General features: G+C 37.9%; 1 protein-coding gene across 1 annotated transcript in view; it reads left to right on the top strand.

Moving 5' to 3' along the window:
- Nucleotides 1-18,922, top strand: part of LOC134533141 (peroxidase-like) — a 72,385-nt gene that overhangs the window by 44,207 nt on the left and 9,256 nt on the right. Inside the window, exons 13-14 of the mRNA XM_063370448.1 lie at nt 11,074-11,244; nt 14,445-14,643. Of these exons, the coding sequence (XP_063226518.1) occupies nt 11,074-11,244; nt 14,445-14,643 (370 nt within the window). The remainder of the gene's footprint in view (nt 1-11,073; nt 11,245-14,444; nt 14,644-18,922) is intronic.

The raw sequence follows: 18,922 nt of genomic DNA, 5'->3' as shown, positions 1-18,922 counted from the left end.
ACGTTAACGACACGGAGCTCGGAGTCCTCGGTTCGAACCCGGTGAGGGCGAAAAAAAAATAAAAATGACGACAGATCCTTCCACCACGGAAGTCACCTACAGACTAACCTACCGCCACCAATAACAAGGTCAACTAGTATGATGTCATGTCCGCCATCTTGTCTTCGTCTGCTGGTAGCCATCATCATCTTGTTATCGTCGGCGAGAGTGCGCTGACGCCATGTTAGTTTAATTCTTATCCGCTAGAGTGCAGTAATCATTTATTATTGCTGTGTCACCCGCCATCTTGTCATTTGGCCGCCATCTTGAAAATCCATAATTATTTAGCTAGAAATTCGGGAAAAATTCCAAAATTCATTAAATAAATCACTCATTAATTTACAGATTGATTCGATCAGTTTCAGTCCTTGGTTCGATACCCGATCGATGCAATAATGTTTAATTTGATGTAAAAAAATAATAATTTCATTATTCCATGTTCAACATTCTTAAAGAGACATTAAAACCTTTACTGTCATCATCATCCTATAAGCCACCAACACCAACATATTGGTAATTCATAATTTTAATGCTAGAGATTCGGGAAAAAGTTCAGATATCATTAAATAAATTTCCAATCAATGTACTGATTAATTAGATCAACTTAGGTCCTTGGTACGATTCTGGACGATGAAAAAAATATCAATTTAACATAATAGTAACAGGTTCGAGGAATTAAACACCACAAGTTCTTTCACAAACATAATATTTATTACATAATTTCTAATCTACTACAGGATCACTTACGAAAGCCAGCAAATTTACAATCATTTAGTTCCGCAGCGGTGTGAAATGACTAATTCTTAGCTCCAATCGGTTTATACTAGACAGAGTCCAGCCAGAACCTTTACAGACATAGTCCACCTCTTCTTGACAGAGTTTCTGGATACCGTTTTTAACAGTTTGCTTCACATCGTTAGAACTGTAAATTACTGCAGCCGATGTCTTGAATGCACACTTCTTCACTTTGTCATCGAACGGATATGGCTTTCCATATATACAGTCCAACCACAAGTTATATTTCAAAGGTCCGTTTGTTGCTACATCATCAGTAAGCTGATTGATTATCTTCTGTCTGATATCGTCAAGAAAAACACAAATGTCCTTCGACTCACCGAACGTATTTAGATAATAGTAGTCTTTCAACGTTCCACGAAATGCAGACTGCGCCAAGTAGAAGCCATTATCGTTCACTTGTAATGCTCCGAACACAGTCTTAGGTTTAGTTCCATGTTCAGACGTCATAACAATCGGTTGCTGGGCATCTGTTCTTTTGGTTGTACGCTTTCGTGTCTCCAATCTAAAGCGTGGAGTCGAAATGTCGGCAGGTAGTTCAACAGTAGGAGCACAGACTCCACCTTTACATTTTTTCGCATGATGTCGCAAACTGTCAATTCGAGTAAACCATTTAAGGCACTCATCACATCGAAACTTCATGCGAGAAGGATTCTTCATACATTTGCTCCGCTCATGTCTTCGTGCATCATGGGAAAATGCGAACGACGTATCACAGTAGCTGCAAGGATACCGTGGTGATGAAGACGATCCTTTCAGACCCGATCCAGATACAGACGTTGCAACAGTAGTACAATTTCCAGGCATTCTCTTATGCACATCGATGCATCGTTGTTGCGACGAAACCTTTACTTTCTGCCGCACAGCAGGACCTTCGCATGCCTTCATGTGCGTTTTCATATTATCTTTTCTGGCAAACTGCTTATGACATTTCTCACAAACAAACATTTTACGATATAGGTTCTTGGCACATTCGCTCCTCTCGTGTCGTCGAGCATTGCTGCTGTTTGAGAAAATCTTGTCACAGTAACAACACCGATGTTCGTTAGTTGTTGTCGATTCGGCATCCATTGAAGCCTCCATCGAGGGCGAAACGAAGTTCGTCGAGTTTTCCTGCACAGCCAGCACTACCGGCATTAAAGTCTCTTCTGCTGGTGGTATCGCGTCTGATGAAGTCTCCTCCAGTGTTGTCGCCGTGGTTGTCAACGGAATCTGCTCCTTCTCCGTCGTAGCTGTCGTCAAGGTTCCCGTAGTCGACGGTACAACCTCCATCGAGTTCGACGTTAAAGACGGTAAAGATGCCATCGAGGTCTCAAGAACAGATAATTGACACGACTTATGCACCAGAAGAAACAAACTAGACGATCCTTACACCGCCGACGTCAGTAACAAACTGAGCGATCTACTGTCTAGGACTCGCTTATATACATGCACCGTATGGAATAATACGCTAGTCAAATCAAGAACCATGTACATTAATACTAGAGTCAAATCTACAAAATTAAAAAAGAGGATCATTTGACCGAAAAAAAAATTCGATCTCTCCAATATACGCCAGGCTCCAAGAGCTACAATTCACGTCATCAGATCCATCTACATTTTGCTCCTATGCTTCAATTGGCCATTAGCTGCAAGTGCTCCAACAGCTCAATCAGCTCCAACACATAATGTACGCAATGTACGCGCAATACATACAATTTACACGCAATAAATGTAATGATTACACAGTACACACAGGAAACGGAACGTACACACAGTACACACACACAGGAAACGGAAACGTACACACAGTACACACACAGGAAACTGAACGTACACACAGTACACACAGGAAACAGAACGTACACACAGTACACACAGGAAACGGAATGTACACACAGTACACACAGGAAACGGAACGTACACGCAATTTACGCAAAGTACACGCAATGTACGCAATGTACGCAATGTACACAATATATATGCAATGTACACACAATGACTACGCTTCGTTCGCGCAGGACAAGCATTTAATGAAAACGAAGCACGTTTGGACGGAAATTCTATAAAACGAAAGCTCATTTAACGAAAAGGAGGCACATTCTCTCGTTCATTCAACTTGGTAGGATACGATCGTCAATGATAACTTAGGATATAATCTCTCCAACAGTCTATGAATCCAACAGTTTATATTTCCATTAGCCATCGACTCCAACAGTCATTGGCTCCAACAGTCATTGGCTCCAACAGTCATTGCCTCCAACAGTCATTGGCTCCAACGGCCTTTTGGTTCATCAGCTCCAATGATATTTGGTTAGAATGCTACGACTCTAAGAGACTATGAGACTACAATTCTACGAGTGTACAAGACTCCTCCAACTACCTTCAAGTGTACAAAGCTCCAACTACTTCAGCAGCATTATGTTATAAGATTACATGACTGCTTGTTTACATAGCTACAAGTCAACGAGGTTACTTGGCTACGTAGCTACAAGTATACGAGGCTCCAAGCCATCATGACTACGCGACTACGAGCCATGAGGTAACGAGACTACGTGACTACGGGTATTCAAGCTTACGAGACTGCGAGGCTACAGAGATACGAAGCTTCTAGAACATACGTTTACGAGACTGCGAGAATACAGGACTACAAGTGTACACGAGTACTTGACTACTTCTTAGCTTCATCAGCTCCAAATGGCTCCAAATGCTCCAAACGACCTCCAAATGCTTGACAGCTCCAAATGTCTCCAAATGCTTAACACAGCTCCAAATGGCTCCAAATGCTCCAAACGGCCTCCAAATGGCTCCAACAGCTCCAACAGCCTCCAAATGCTTAACACAGCTCCAAATGGCTCCAAATGCTTAACACAGCTCCAAATGGCTCCAAATGCTCCAAACGGCCTCCAAATGCTTGACAGCTCCAACAGCCTCCAAATGCTTAACACAGCTCCAAATGGCTCCAAATGCTGCAAACGGCCTCCAAATGCTTGACAGCTCCAAAAGGCTCCAAATGCTTAACACAGCTCCAAATGGCTCCAAATGCTCCAAACGGCCTCCAAATGCTTGACAGCTCCAAAAGGCTCCAAATGCTTCAAAAGGCTCCAATTATCGCATCTGTCTTCGTCGGCATTTTCTCTTTTGCTCACACTGCTCCAACAGCATTATGTTATATGATTCCATGGATACTTTGTTACGTAGCTACAGGTCTACGAGGTTCCAATGCATCATGTTTACGAAGCTTCCAGAACACAGGGTTACGAGACTGCGAGGCTACAGGACTACGAAGCTTCCAGGACACGAGGCTACATGGCTACGAGACTACATGACTCTAACTGATTACAATAGCACCACTCAGTGGTGAGAGTTAGGTTATCTAATGCAAAGCAAATTGATGCAAGTAGTTCTGGCTGTCATCAACAGATGTAGCCACGTGTTGCTTGCAGGTGAATATTAATTAGTTATTTTATGTGGGATGCGGGATGCTCACTAACGATCGCAAAAGAAGGAAGGCTTCGCTAGACACCAAGGAGAAGGAAGTTCGTCCATCCTGTTAGTGCTTCTTAGATTTCTCAGAGATTATTTGACTGAATAATGATATATTTTTTTTTAAATTTCCACCTGATAAAAATTTACAAGTGCTGATTTATTGGCAGAATTTCAATAATTAAATGCAACCTTGAATAAAAAATGTCATGACTCATTAAGTAAAAAATTCTTCATGCAGAGATCAATTCCTCATCAGTAACCAGAAGCACTCGGAGAAAACCATCAGATGTCTAGTCAGGAATAATCAGGAGGACACGGAGAAAACCATCATAAAAGTAGCAAGAATAATCAGCAGCACACGGAGAAAACCAACAAAATATTGACAAGAATAATCAGGAGCACACGGAGAAAACCACCAAAATATTGACAAGAATAATCAGGAGCACACGGAGAAAACCACCAAAATATTGACAAGAATAATCAGGAGCACACGGAGAAAACCGCCGAAAGTTTTCTTTGATATCATAAAATTTCAGGAAAAAATAGTAATAAAAAATTAAAAAAAACATAAAATAAAAAAAATACATAAAATTCTGGCTTGTACTAGAACTCTATCTTTGTTCAACAATGAGAAGTTCACAAGCTAGCAGAATCTGTTTATGTATTTATTTTATTTTATTTTTTTTTATTTTTTATTACTATTTTTTCCTGAAATTTTATGATATCAAAGAAAACTTGCGGCGGTTTTCTCCGTGTGCTCCTGATTATTCTTGTCAATATTTTGGTGGTTTTCTCCGTGTGCTCCTGATTATTCTTGTCAATATTTTGGTGGTTTTCTCCGTGTGCTCCTGATTATTCTTGTCAATATTTTGTTGGTTTTCTCCGTGTGCTGCTGATTATTCTTGCTACTTTTATGATGGTTTTCTCCGTGTCCTCCTGATTATTCCTGACTAGACATCTGATGGTTTTCTCCGAGTGCTTCTGGTTACTGATGAGGAATTGATCTCTGCATGAAGAATTTTTTACTTAATGAGTCATGACATTTTTTATTCAAGGTTGCATTTAATTATTGAAATTCTGCCAATAAATCAGCACTTGTAAATTTTTATCAGGTGGAAATTTAAAAAAAAATATATCATTATTCAGTCAAATAATCTCTGAGAAATCTAAGAAGCACTAACAGGATGGACGAACTTCCTTCTCCTTGGTGTCTAGCGAAGCCTTCCTTCTTTTGCGATCGTTAGTGAGCATCCCGCATCCCACATAAAATAACTAATTAATATTCACCTGCAAGCAACACGTGGCTACATCTGTTGATGACAGCCAGAACTACTTGCATCAATTTGCTTTGCATTAGATAACCTAACTCTCACCACTGAGTGGTGCTATTGTAATCAGTTAGAGTCATGTAGTCTCGTAGCCATGTAGCCTCGTGTCCTGGAAGCTTCGTAGTCCTGTAGCCTCGCAGTCTCGTAACCCTGTGTTCTGGAAGCTTCGTAAACATGATGCATTGGAACCTCGTAGACCTGTAGCTACGTAACAAAGTATCCATGGAATCATATAACATAATGCTGTTGGAGCAGTGTGAGCAAAAGAGAAAATGCCGACGAAGACAGATGCGATAATTGGAGCCTTTTGAAGCATTTGGAGCCTTTTGGAGCTGTCAAGCATTTGGAGGCCGTTTGGAGCATTTGGAGCCATTTGGAGCTGTGTTAAGCATTTGGAGCCTTTTGGAGCTGTCAAGCATTTGGAGGCCGTTTGCAGCATTTGGAGCCATTTGGAGCTGTGTTAAGCATTTGGAGGCTGTTGGAGCTGTCAAGCATTTGGAGGCCGTTTGGAGCATTTGGAGCCATTTGGAGCTGTGTTAAGCATTTGGAGCCATTTGGAGCTGTGTTAAGCATTTGGAGGCTGTTGGAGCTGTTGGAGCCATTTGGAGGCCGTTTGGAGCATTTGGAGCCATTTGGAGCTGTGTTAAGCATTTGGAGACATTTGGAGCTGTCAAGCATTTGGAGGTCGTTTGGAGCATTTGGAGCCATTTGGAGCTGATGAAGCTAAGAAGTAGTCAAGTACTCGTGTACACTTGTAGTCCTGTATTCTCGCAGTCTCGTAAACGTATGTTCTAGAAGCTTCGTATCTCTGTAGCCTCGCAGTCTCGTAAGCTTGAATACCCGTAGTCACGTAGTCTCGTTACCTCATGGCTCGTAGTCGCGTAGTCATGATGGCTTGGAGCCTCGTATACTTGTAGCTACGTAGCCAAGTAACCTCGTTGACTTGTAGCTATGTAAACAAGCAGTCATGTAATCTTATAACATAATGCTGCTGAAGTAGTTGGAGCTTTGTACACTTGAAGGTAGTTGGAGGAGTCTTGTACACTCGTAGAATTGTAGTCTCATAGTCTCTTAGAGTCGTAGCATTCTAACCAAATATCATTGGAGCTGATGAACCAAAAGGCCGTTGGAGCCAATGACTGTTGGAGGCAATGACTGTTGGAGCCAATGACTGTTGGAGCCAATGACTGTTGGAGTCGATGGCTAATGGAAATATAAACTGTTGGATTCATAGACTGTTGGAGAGATTATATCCTAAGTTATCATTGACGATCGTATCCTACCAAGTTGAATGAACGAGAGAATGTGCCTCCTTTTCGTTAAATGAGCTTTCGTTTTATAGAATTTCCGTCCAAACGTGCTTCGTTTTCATTAAATGCTTGTCCTGCGCGAACGAAGCGTAGTCATTGTGTGTACATTGCATATATATTGTGTACATTGCGTACATTGCGTACATTGCGTGTACTTTGCGTAAATTGCGTGTACGTTCCGTTTCCTGTGTGTACTGTGTGTACATTCCGTTTCCTGTGTGTACTGTGTGTACGTTCTGTTTCCTGTGTGTACTGTGTGTACGTTCAGTTTCCTGTGTGTGTACTGTGTGTACGTTTCCGTTTCCTGTGTGTGTGTACTGTGTGTACGTTCCGTTTCCTGTGTGTACTGTGTAATCATTACATTTATTGCGTGTAAATTGTATGTATTGCGCGTACATTGCGTACATTATGTGTTGGAGCTGATTGAGCTGTTGGAGCACTTGCAGCTAATGGCCAATTGAAGCATAGGAGCAAAATGTAGATGGATCTGATGACGTGAATTGTAGCTCTTGGAGCCTGGCGTATATTGGAGAGATCGAATTTTTTTTTCGGTCAAATGATCCTCTTTTTTAATTTTGTAGATTTGACTCTAGTATTAATGTACATGGTTCTTGATTTGACTAGCGTATTATTCCATACGGTGCATGTATATAAGCGAGTCCTAGACAGTAGATCGCTCAGTTTGTTACTGACGTCGGCGGTGTAAGGATCGTCTAGTTTGTTTCTTCTGGTGCATAAGTCGTGTCAATTATCTGTTCTTGAGACCTCGATGGCATCTTTACCGTCTTTAACGTCGAACTCGATGGAGGTTGTACCGTCGACTACGGGAACCTTGACGACAGCTACGACGGAGAAGGAGCAGATTCCGTTGACAACCACGGCGACAACACTGGAGGAGACTTCATCAGACGCGATACCACCAGCAGAAGAGACTTTAATGCCGGTAGTGCTGGCTGTGCAGGAAAACTCGACGAACTTCGTTTCGCCCTCGATGGAGGCTTCAATGGATGCCGAATCGACAACAACTAACGAACATCGGTGTTGTTACTGTGACAAGATTTTCTCAAACAGCAGCAATGCTCGACGACACGAGAGGAGCGAATGTGCCAAGAACCTATATCGTAAAATGTTTGTTTGTGAGAAATGTCATAAGCAGTTTGCCAGAAAAGATAATATGAAAACGCACATGAAGGCATGCGAAGGTCCTGCTGTGCGGCAGAAAGTAAAGGTTTCGTCGCAACAACGATGCATCGATGTGCATAAGAGAATGCCTGGAAATTGTACTACTGTTGCAACGTCTGTATCTGGATCGGGTCTGAAAGGATCGTCTTCATCACCACGGTATCCTTGCAGCTACTGTGATACGTCGTTCGCATTTTCCCATGATGCACGAAGACATGAGCGGAGCAAATGTATGAAGAATCCTTCTCGCATGAAGTTTCGATGTGATGAGTGCCTTAAATGGTTTACTCGAATTGACAGTTTGCGACATCATGCGAAAAAATGTAAAGGTGGAGTCTGTGCTCCTACTGTTGAACTACCTGCCGACATTTCGACTCCACGCTTTAGATTGGAGACACGAAAGCGTACAACCAAAAGAACAGATGCCCAGCAACCGATTGTTATGACGTCTGAACATGGAACTAAACCTAAGACTGTGTTCGGAGCATTACAAGTGAACGATAATGGCTTCTACTTGGCGCAGTCTGCATTTCGTGGAACGTTGAAAGACTACTATTATCTAAATACGTTCGGTGAGTCGAAGGACATTTGTGTTTTTCTTGACGATATCAGACAGAAGATAATCAATCAGCTTACTGATGATGTAGCAACAAACGGACCTTTGAAATATAACTTGTGGTTGGACTGTATATATGGAAAGCCATATCCGTTCGATGACAAAGTGAAGAAGTGTGCATTCAAGACATCGGCTGCAGTAATTTACAGTTCTAACGATGTGAAGCAAACTGTTAAAAACGGTATCCAGAAACTCTGTCAAGAAGAGGTGGACTATGTCTGTAAAGGTTCTGGCTGGACTCTGTCTAGTATAAACCGATTGGAGCTAAGAATTAGTCATTTCACACCGCTGCGGAACTAAATGATTGTAAATTTGCTGGCTTTCGTAAGTGATCCTGTAGTAGATTAGAAATTATGTAATAAATATTATGTTTGTGAAAGAACTTGTGGTGTTTAATTCCTCGAACCTGTTACTATTATGTTAAATTGATATTTTTTTCATCGTCCAGAATCGTACCAAGGACCTAAGTTGATCTAATTAATCAGTACATTGATTGGAAATTTATTTAATGATATCTGAACTTTTTCCCGAATCTCTAGCATTAAAATTATGAATTACCAATATGTTGGTGTTGGTGGCTTATAGGATGATGATGACAGTAAAGGTTTTAATGTCTCTTTAAGAATGTTGAACATGGAATAATGAAATTATTATTTTTTTACATCAAATTAAACATTATTGCATCGATCGGGTATCGAACCAAGGACTGAAACTGATCGAATCAATCTGTAAATTAATGAGTGATTTATTTAATGAATTTTGGAATTTTTCCCGAATTTCTAGCTACATAATTATGGATTTTCAAGATGGCGGCCAAATGACAAGATGGCGGGTGACACAGCAATAATAAATGATTACTGCACTCTAGCGGATAAGAATTAAACTAACATGGCGTCAGCGCACTCTCGCCGACGATAACAAGATGATGATGGCTACCAGCAGACGAAGACAAGATGGCGGACATGACATCATACTAGTTGACCTTGTTATTGGTGGCGGTAGGTTAGTCTGTAGGTGACTTCCGTGGTGGAAGGATCTGTCGTCATTTTTATTTTTTTTTTCGCCCTCACCGGGTTCGAACCGAGGACTCCGAGCTCCGTGTCGTTAACGTATGTTTTTTAAATATTTTTTATTAAAATTTTATTAATTGAATTTTTTATAAATTTAAAAAAAAAATTCATTAAAATCGGATAGTAAATGAAGATTTTAAAGATGGCGGGCGTAACGGAAATTGCAACGGTGGCGACATAATCCAAAATGGCGGTCATGGTATCCTTATTCCTAGAAATGGCTTAACTGAGGCTTGAGTTAAGGATGCTTAAGCCAGTTTTAGGAATTTTCAGCCGCTGGGATTTTTAAGGACCAAAAAACGGGAATTTTTCCCTCGAAACGGGAAATTTTTCCCTCGAAAAGAGAAATTTTTAATTTGTGGAATTTTTTGAAATTTTTTGGCGGAACTTTTTTCCACAGAAATGGAAATTTTGGCGATTTTTGAGTAATTTTGGGCAAATTTTGCCCAATTTTGGCGGATTTTGACGGTCAAAGGTCAAGGTCAAACTTGTCCCGTTACGCTGTGTCCCGTTACACTCATACAAGATGGTCGCCGTGACGTCACAATACAAAATGGCGGACACCGGCTCCGGCTCCACACCCAGAACCCAGTCCCCGGAGCCCCATTCCTATACTACTAATAAGCAATAATACTTTTTTTAAAGGTGCTGTAATTCAGGCAAAATTAAATATAGAAATGTCAATGTAAGTTGAAATGTTTTACCCAGTTTAATTAAATAGCTTATCATCAAATTTTAAATAATTGGTTAATTGATTATTTATGATGGACAATTTAACAAAAAAAAACACGGTTCAGAGAGGTTATTTTATGAAGTTAGTGCTTTTGTTACAGTCTATTAGAGTAACAAAATATTGGTTTCTAGCCAGTATCATCATAAGATGTTTTCATCACAATATTTATGGGAAGCGACATGAAACCAGCAATTAATAGGGACCGGAAAAATTCGCGAATTCAATGACCAACAGGATAGACCCCAAGATCCTCTATACACTCGGACAAATTTCATCTGCTCATTGGCTACTGACTCGTGACGACTATTAACTGGAATGCTTTTGATTCGATACTTCTTTCGTTGAGGATTATTCATTGGCTCTGATTCCTTCAGACAACCTGTGGTACAATCACTGAAGATGCAAAAGGTTGAACATATTTGGATTCTAGCATATCGCGAAATGAAACCGCGAATTTTTCCGGTCTCTAGCACTTGATAAAGCTGACTCCCGAACAATTGGAGGAGCTGAAGCCACTGGACGCTTGTTGCAGGCGAAGCACTACATGTTCAGGTACGGCAGGACGCTGGGCAACGACCTGAAGGCCCTCGACATCCAGAGAGGCCGCGACCACGGGCTGGCGTCCTACAACGACTACCGGCGGTACTGCGGCCTGCCGAGGGCCCGCCGGTTCGAGGACTTCCGCGACTACATCAGCCCCGAGGTGAGCGCCCGCCACGTGCTGCAAGCAGGCCTGCAAACAAACAAAAAATTGGTTGTCTGTAAAGTCGGTTTACGGACGATAGTTTAACGTGACAACGCCATAACAAAACATTGATGAAATGATTTCATACTTTTATGAATAAAATTGAATCATTTTTATTGAATTATCACTATTTTGTATGCATACAAAGAAGGAGTCAAATGAAATGTACAATTTAATTGATAAATTTACTTTTATTTGCACTCATTAATTCAAATATGTTTGTTACTTTAACCAAGAGATTATTTTAACTATAACTTTTATACATGTTTGCTATTTAACTTCATCCAATCTGTGTTATTCTGTTAAGGATAGGACGGTGTGATAGGAAAAGTAGGAAACGAATGGGAGTGTTTCAAGGATGATGTGAAGGAAAGTGGCTTACCCAACACCAAGATTCAGTCAAAAATAATATATTTGCGCCATGGACTCTGCAGCAATGCTAGGAGGAACGGGTTAGCAAAGAGCAATGAAAATGTTACATTGAAATGCATGAAAACAGAATTACGCCACGGACTCGGTCGCAATGCTAGGAGGTTCAGGTTAACATAGAGCAATATGATATGAGCGTAACGGGACAATGTGCGTAACGGGACACTTTTCGTGCGTGCAGCCGGCGTTCATAGATTTATTAGACGTTGTCACGTCAACAACCAAACAACCTAGTTTTTGAAATGAAACTTCTTTGCTGAGGGGGCTACAGTTTTAGAGAAAATTCCGATCGCGAGAGGACAATAGTTAGGTAGGTGGTGGGGGAACCGGTAGAGGAGGAGAGTGCTTCAGCGGCGAAACCACTACAGCGCCTGCTCTAGCGGTCGAATGGGAAGAAGGCAAGGGATGAGATAGGTGGGTAGTACAGCATACTATATGCTAGTTGTAACATCTGGAAGAGGAGATGGCAGGGGCGAGGTAAAAATGACGCAGCAGTGATGCAACGGAATTCTAGTAACGCTGCTTGTGTTTGTCTACTCTTCAGTTTTTTTTTTTTCATTTCATATCATACCCGTTTTTTTACTGTTATCAAATATTATATCTTGTTCAATAAAAAATACTAATAATTTATCTCTATCTATACCTAATAAGAAAGAAGTTTTACTTATTTGGCACGTGGTCTCCACGCATGAACTTTTTTTTTTTAACTTAGATCCTGGAGTTTGCAGAATATAAACCTCTTATATAGATTTTTCTATTTGAAGCAAATTAATAATAATTACAGAATGTTAGGATTCTTAAATACTTGAAAAATAAATGAAAGCAAAATTCCCGCGCTATGTTACATTGTTATTAAATTATACAAACGGTTTGCTGAGTAATATTAAGTGATTTTATAAATGAGATGGAGAATAAAATTTTTCGAAAGTGAGTTACTTTTTAAAATGTACTATATAAACAGTAGTTAGAATTGTTTTAATGCAATAGTTGGGGTCCTGAAAATCTTTATATAACGTATTATGATGTGATTATTTAAACAGTGAGTAAAAATTATTTATAATTAATAATTATTGATTTATCAATAATTATTGATATCCTGAGCAGTTATTTTGAAATGTGTAATAATTTTGTTAATTAATGTTTACTTAGAAAAATAATTGTCTTCTTTCTCTATTTTTCTCTCGCTTCCGTTTTACCCCTTAGGTTATACTTACGAGTCGAGGTTTGAATTTTCAAAGAAGTTTCACTTCTATCACATGTAAAGAGTTATACACGCTCTTTTGTTTATGATTTTTCAATCTTAACAAAACAAAAACTTGCTAAAAATAACCTGCATTGATTGTAGTAAATGTGCGTGATAATAATTAAGACCAGCAAAAAACGAATATTAATAAGTCCTTCCCTTTCAAACAATTTTTTTCAGACTAGCCCCCACTAAACCTACAAATTATGACATAAAGATGTTCTGCATCTTAGTTGAACAAAGATGAAGCATGGTCATTTTGTTAAGGCCATGCTACACCCGCAATTTTTAATTTGTTTATGACCATTTATTTGAATTTTCTACTAACAAGCATAGAATTACTTGTTCTCTGACAAAACATTTTTGCCACTTAAGGGCTATTTGTTAGCTGCTGCTTTAAAAAAAATTTTAAGTAAATATTTGCAATTAAAATGTATTCCTGACTAATTGCATGCTGGTCACACATTAGAAGTTCACAGTCTGGATTTCAAAATCTTAGTAGCATACACAAAATTGCTATTGTAACGATATTTTTTTTTTGCGTGATAACGTCTTATAAATCGATGAACGCCGGCTGCACGCACGAAATATTGAACATTCCGCCTGAGCCGAGCGTGCAAGAACCGGCCTACTACCGTGCGAGAAAGTCTTATATAATTTCAAACAGGTTTAGGCGGGCTTTTAAACTAATTGTTCGTGATTATATTTAAACAAATTCATTTGAATTAAATTTGCAAATAACTGTAAATAATATTTGAAAATTAAAAAAGTATGTAATTTATCATCAATGTTTTCTTCTGACGTTAACACGTAAAATTATCGTCCGTAAACCGACTTTACAGACAACCTTTTTTTTTTTAATATTTTTTTGTAAAAACCTGCGACTAGCTTTAAAACAAAAATTTGTTATCTGTAAAGTCGGTTTACGGACGATAGTTTAACGTGACAACGTCATAACAAAACATTGATGAAATGATTGCATACCATTATGAATAAAATTGATTCATTTTTATTGAATTATCACTATTTTGTATGGATACAAAGAAGGAGTAAATTGAAATCTACAATTTAATTGATAAATTTACTTTTATTTGCACTCATTAATTCAAATATGTTTATTACTTTAACGAACATATTATTTTAACTATAACTTTTATACATGTTTGCTATTTAACTTCTTCCAGTCTGTGTTATTCTGTTAAGGATAGGACGTTGTGATAGGAAAAGTATGAAACGAATGGGAGTGTTTCAAGTTTAATGTGCCTCGAAAAAGTCAAATCGATGGTTGTTCCAAGTTGAGTGGAAGAGAGATAGATGCGGCGCAAGCATACAATGAGCGTAACGGGACAATGAGCGTAACGGGACAATAAGTCATCCTTTTTCGTGCGTGCAGCCGGCGTTCATCGATTTATTAGACGTTGTCACGTCAAAAAAACTCGAGTGTTATCGCAGCAGAAGATGATATCAGCTGCATGTTGTGTCCCAGAACGTGGAGCGGCTGAAGGCGCTGTACGAGCACCCGGACGACGTGGACTACGTGGTGGGCGGCTCGCTGGAGACCCACGTGAACGGCGCCATGGTGGGCCCGTCCTTCCTCTGCGTCATCACCGAGCAGTTCTACCGCACGCGCGTGGGCGACCGCTACTTCTACGAGAACGGAGACCACCCGCACCCCTTCACGCACGGTCAGTTCGCGGGCCCGGCTACCCTGCGTCCTGCCTCTCTCCTGGTCTTAGACCTGTTCAGTCCCGAACAGGCAACACGTCGTTCCCGGCGTATTCCCTCATTCGTCCACTATTTCCTCTCTGAATGCGGTAGACCGCGTCATTTAGTCGTTACAAAACTTCGTTGCGGGTTGTACAACCACATGAACTTACTATCTAATTTGAATTTTTTTCCTTGTAGCACATCCAGTAAGAAAAGATTTTATATGTATATATATCGAATGACCATCAAGCAAATTTCGTTATAAATTTATGGTGGCTTTTAAGTTTCTAAGATCATAGTATGATAGGTAATTGTAATGCTTTGTGGAAATAAATGTAATTAAATAAATTAATCCTAGGGTTACTAAATAAAACTTGTTTCATTTTGATGTCAGTACCATCACTTTTTTTTTAAGTTGAATATTTTCGTACATGTAAACATTTTTTGTAAAGTTAGATTTTTTTTTTTAACTGGAAAAACAAAGTACTATGCAATAATTCGAAAACCACAGACACTTCAGTTTTATTTATTTTTCTTGAAAGGGTATACAAATTTGGATTATAAAAATAAAAAAGGGTGGACTTATTCGCAGTTGTTTGCCTTGAGCTACGTTTGTGTTGAAAACAAGTTCAGGTTGAGCAGGAACGGGCTGTAGCTAAGATGCCTCAGTGGATCCCAGTGACTGCGTCACAGGGTGGGTAAAGAGAGACAGACACGCCACTTCCATGTTGGCGAATGAGTTTTTACAAACACATTTTATACTGCAAATAAAGACAGGACTGTTTCACAATGCCACGCCTGCGCGAAAAGGGGGATGGGTAGAGACGTTTGTGATTTGGGTTTCATTAGGTACCTGTATATGTGTGTCTAATAATCCACTAATGTAAAGGATTTTTTTTTCTTGGTCTCTAATCAAAATATGTATATAATTAAATGATTCGCACAGTAAATTAATTTCGTTATTAATACTATAGTCTGATTAGTTTTTTATCATTATTATTAATAAATATAACTCTATATTGGGCGGTATAAAGGGCGGAAGTCTTGTAGACTTTATAGCTTTACACCATCCACGCAAAGAATTACTTTCTTCAAAAATTATGCTAAATTTTCTGACGTACTACATGTACATATTATATATACAACTTCATATATGATCCTCCTGCAAATCACACTTTGACAGTGATAGTGGCAAATTTAATCTCAAATGCTGTGATTTATAAGCTACCAATATGAATAGGAATAAAGACGTTATTCTTAAATTTTCTAATTTAAGGCAAAGTTAATCTAATATGTTTTCTGGTGCTCTAAATATTTCTAGTGTGTCGTATAGTTTCATTAATATTTTGATGACCGGGCGTTGCTCGATAGAAACCAAGAACCTTACTAGATATAATTACTCTTTCTTTATAATTATATATATACCCTTGTCTGTAAAATGAAAGCTTATTTAAAATTAATCGGTTTAGGTATAATTGTACCAATAACTTATGTAGTGATTCGATGTAAAGACAGTTGGTTCTTGGTTGTATATAGAGTTTCATGCTCTAGAAACACGCGATAGGTAGCAGTTATAAAATAAATCTAAGTTAGTATAAAATTTTCTTATTTTGATAAAATAATTGTGATTTTAAAATCTATTGCACAGTAAAAAAGATATGTTTGTAAATGAAGAGTGGTAAGTAAGAACGATTCGATGTGATGACAGTTAAAATAGTAGGAATAAGCATTCAAAAAACTTTGCTTTCGAAATTTATCTTATAAGTAATATTTGTTTTAATACATTATATTGTTCATACAAGTAACTACATTATACAACTGAATCCATAACAAACATCATAACCTTTCGACAAAATTTAATAAATGTTATACAAATTTAAGCAAATACATTTATATTCCAAGTATTATACAGACAGCGCAAACGTAAATAAACGTGTCGTCATTTTATTTCAATCGTTATTTTATTTCCATTTTATATGATAAGCGAAAAAGTATGGTGTATTTTTTTGTTCTTGAAATTCTAGTCTTTAAGATAACTATAACACATTTCTTTGATATTTATTTTTACTCTTGTGTTTACATATTTCAGTTAAAGATATAACCGTATTTCTCTCATTTAATTAGTACTTATCAAGCTAGATGTATCGCCCCAAAAACATATTTAATTAATTTAAACGAAATTGTTAGAACAGTGCTCGAGAAAGCCAGTACATGAAAATAAACTGCTTGTTTAATTGTATACGATAGTGTGTCAACTATTAAGAGAATACAATACATCGGATATTGTAATTTTTTATTTTGAGAAGATTGTACGTTAGTTAACCACAATTTTTAAATAGAGATGTTAAAATGCAGTACATTCTATACATATTTTAGATTCATTATAACATGCACGATGCTTTTGGCCCGGCAATTCTCTGAAATCACTGAGATATGTAAATTATCGTAGTTGCGGAAATAGGTTATGTTATTTTAGCTTGTAATCATAAATATGGTAATTAAAATATTTTTGTCTTAAAACACGTCCATGCCTTGCCTTTGGAGCAACAACAACACTACTCCAAGGCTTCGCGGGTTTTGCTTGGAGGAAGTAGAGAAAAGGACATCTACTTTTTGTATGTCTATAATTTGTGTCCAATGTGTTACCTATTTAAGATTTTTTAAAATATGAAACAGAAATATACCTATATTTCACTTACTTAGAGGTGTAATTTCAGGATTATATATAGCCTTATGTTAATTCAGTTAACGAGCTACCTCTGTTTAAAATTTGATCCAAATCCGTACAGTGTTAAATATGCGATTGAGTAACAAACATCCAAACTCCCACATTAAACTATTAGTAGGATAACGTTTTAATAGCCAGTTTCCTATCGAATCATAAAATTGCATTGCACTGAAAAATTTTTCTAAAGTATTTACCGAGAGTTATAAGAGCTTTAGTTGAATCAGAAAAACATATATCCAGTTTCAGTATTATGTACCAGTGGCTGTTGGAAAAAGTCCACCATTTGAAGAAGTCCACCATTTTTACCGGTCACACGCATAAATATGTTGGTGGAAAAAAAAACAGTATAATTTAAGGAACAATTGTATTACTCTATTGTTATTTTTTCCAATTGTAACTTTGTCTTTTGTTGTGAGCTATATGTGAGCCGGTTAAAGCCAAAGTGGTGTAAGTCACATTTTACCTGTTTTGAGATACATAAGGTTTTATAAGATTGGTTATTGTAAATTCTATGACCTAATGTACCACTTAAATATTATATATTTATGTCTATGATATATGGATGTAACTTTTCAGCCATTTTTAACTACAATGACGATTTTAATATCTGTTAAATAATGCATGGAAGTGACTTACACCACTTTGGTTTTTAATGATTACAGGAATACTTTTAAAGGTTATCAATGTGCATGACCTATCTATTACTAAAACACCATAATAATTAGTGTATTATTGATGATTTAATAAGAAGTTATTTAGTAAGAATTATAATTTTTATAAATATAATTATCATATGCATTACCTAAGTTCTATAGCCACTATTATTACACTAACGTAAAACTAACTTCGTCTTACAATCTTTGTTTACCAGATTGTCTTGCACCATTAGTCTTAAGATTTTATAATACACCTAAGAGAATTGCAAAGACAAGAATATTATTACAAAAAGACATAAAAACCTTCTAACCGTTTAAAATATTTTAAAATCAATATTAAATATGACTATATTCAAGAACATAGCGATGATAAAAATATTAAAATGTCCCACTATGATGTTTACACTCTTAGTTTTCCATACTATAATTCCTCAATGATTTCCATTGGACCACTATCTTGGGAAATACCACATGTTTTCAAGTTCTTGAAGTAGTCGTGATAAATTGGTGGAATGTATGGAAGAAGATCCACCATGTCTTTCTTCTTCTCTGCGGTCACAGGTTGAGGACCTTTGTACAACTTATCCAATTGAATGTGTCCAATTGAAATAGGCCTTCCAACTTTTGCTGGTTTTAGGTTTATGGATTCAAAAGGGTAATCTTCATTTAGGGTTTCTTTGTAAAACAGAGTAAATGGCTCGTGTCGTGTGGAACGAATCCATTGCATTTTCAGCCAAGACAGAGGCTGCTTCCTTTCATTGATTTTCCTGTTTGTAACAGCTTGCTCAAGATTTTTTGTTGACATAAAATCTTCACTGGTCATGACTGTAACATGAAAGGGTTTATTTCTTCTTGCTTTTGCAATTGCTGAGT

This window comes from Bacillus rossius, chromosome 6 (genome assembly GCF_032445375.1).
Source record: "Bacillus rossius redtenbacheri isolate Brsri chromosome 6, Brsri_v3, whole genome shotgun sequence".
NCBI classification, from domain to species: domain Eukaryota; kingdom Metazoa; phylum Arthropoda; class Insecta; order Phasmatodea; family Bacillidae; genus Bacillus; species Bacillus rossius.
This window is presented reverse-complemented; position numbering and strand designations above follow the sequence as displayed.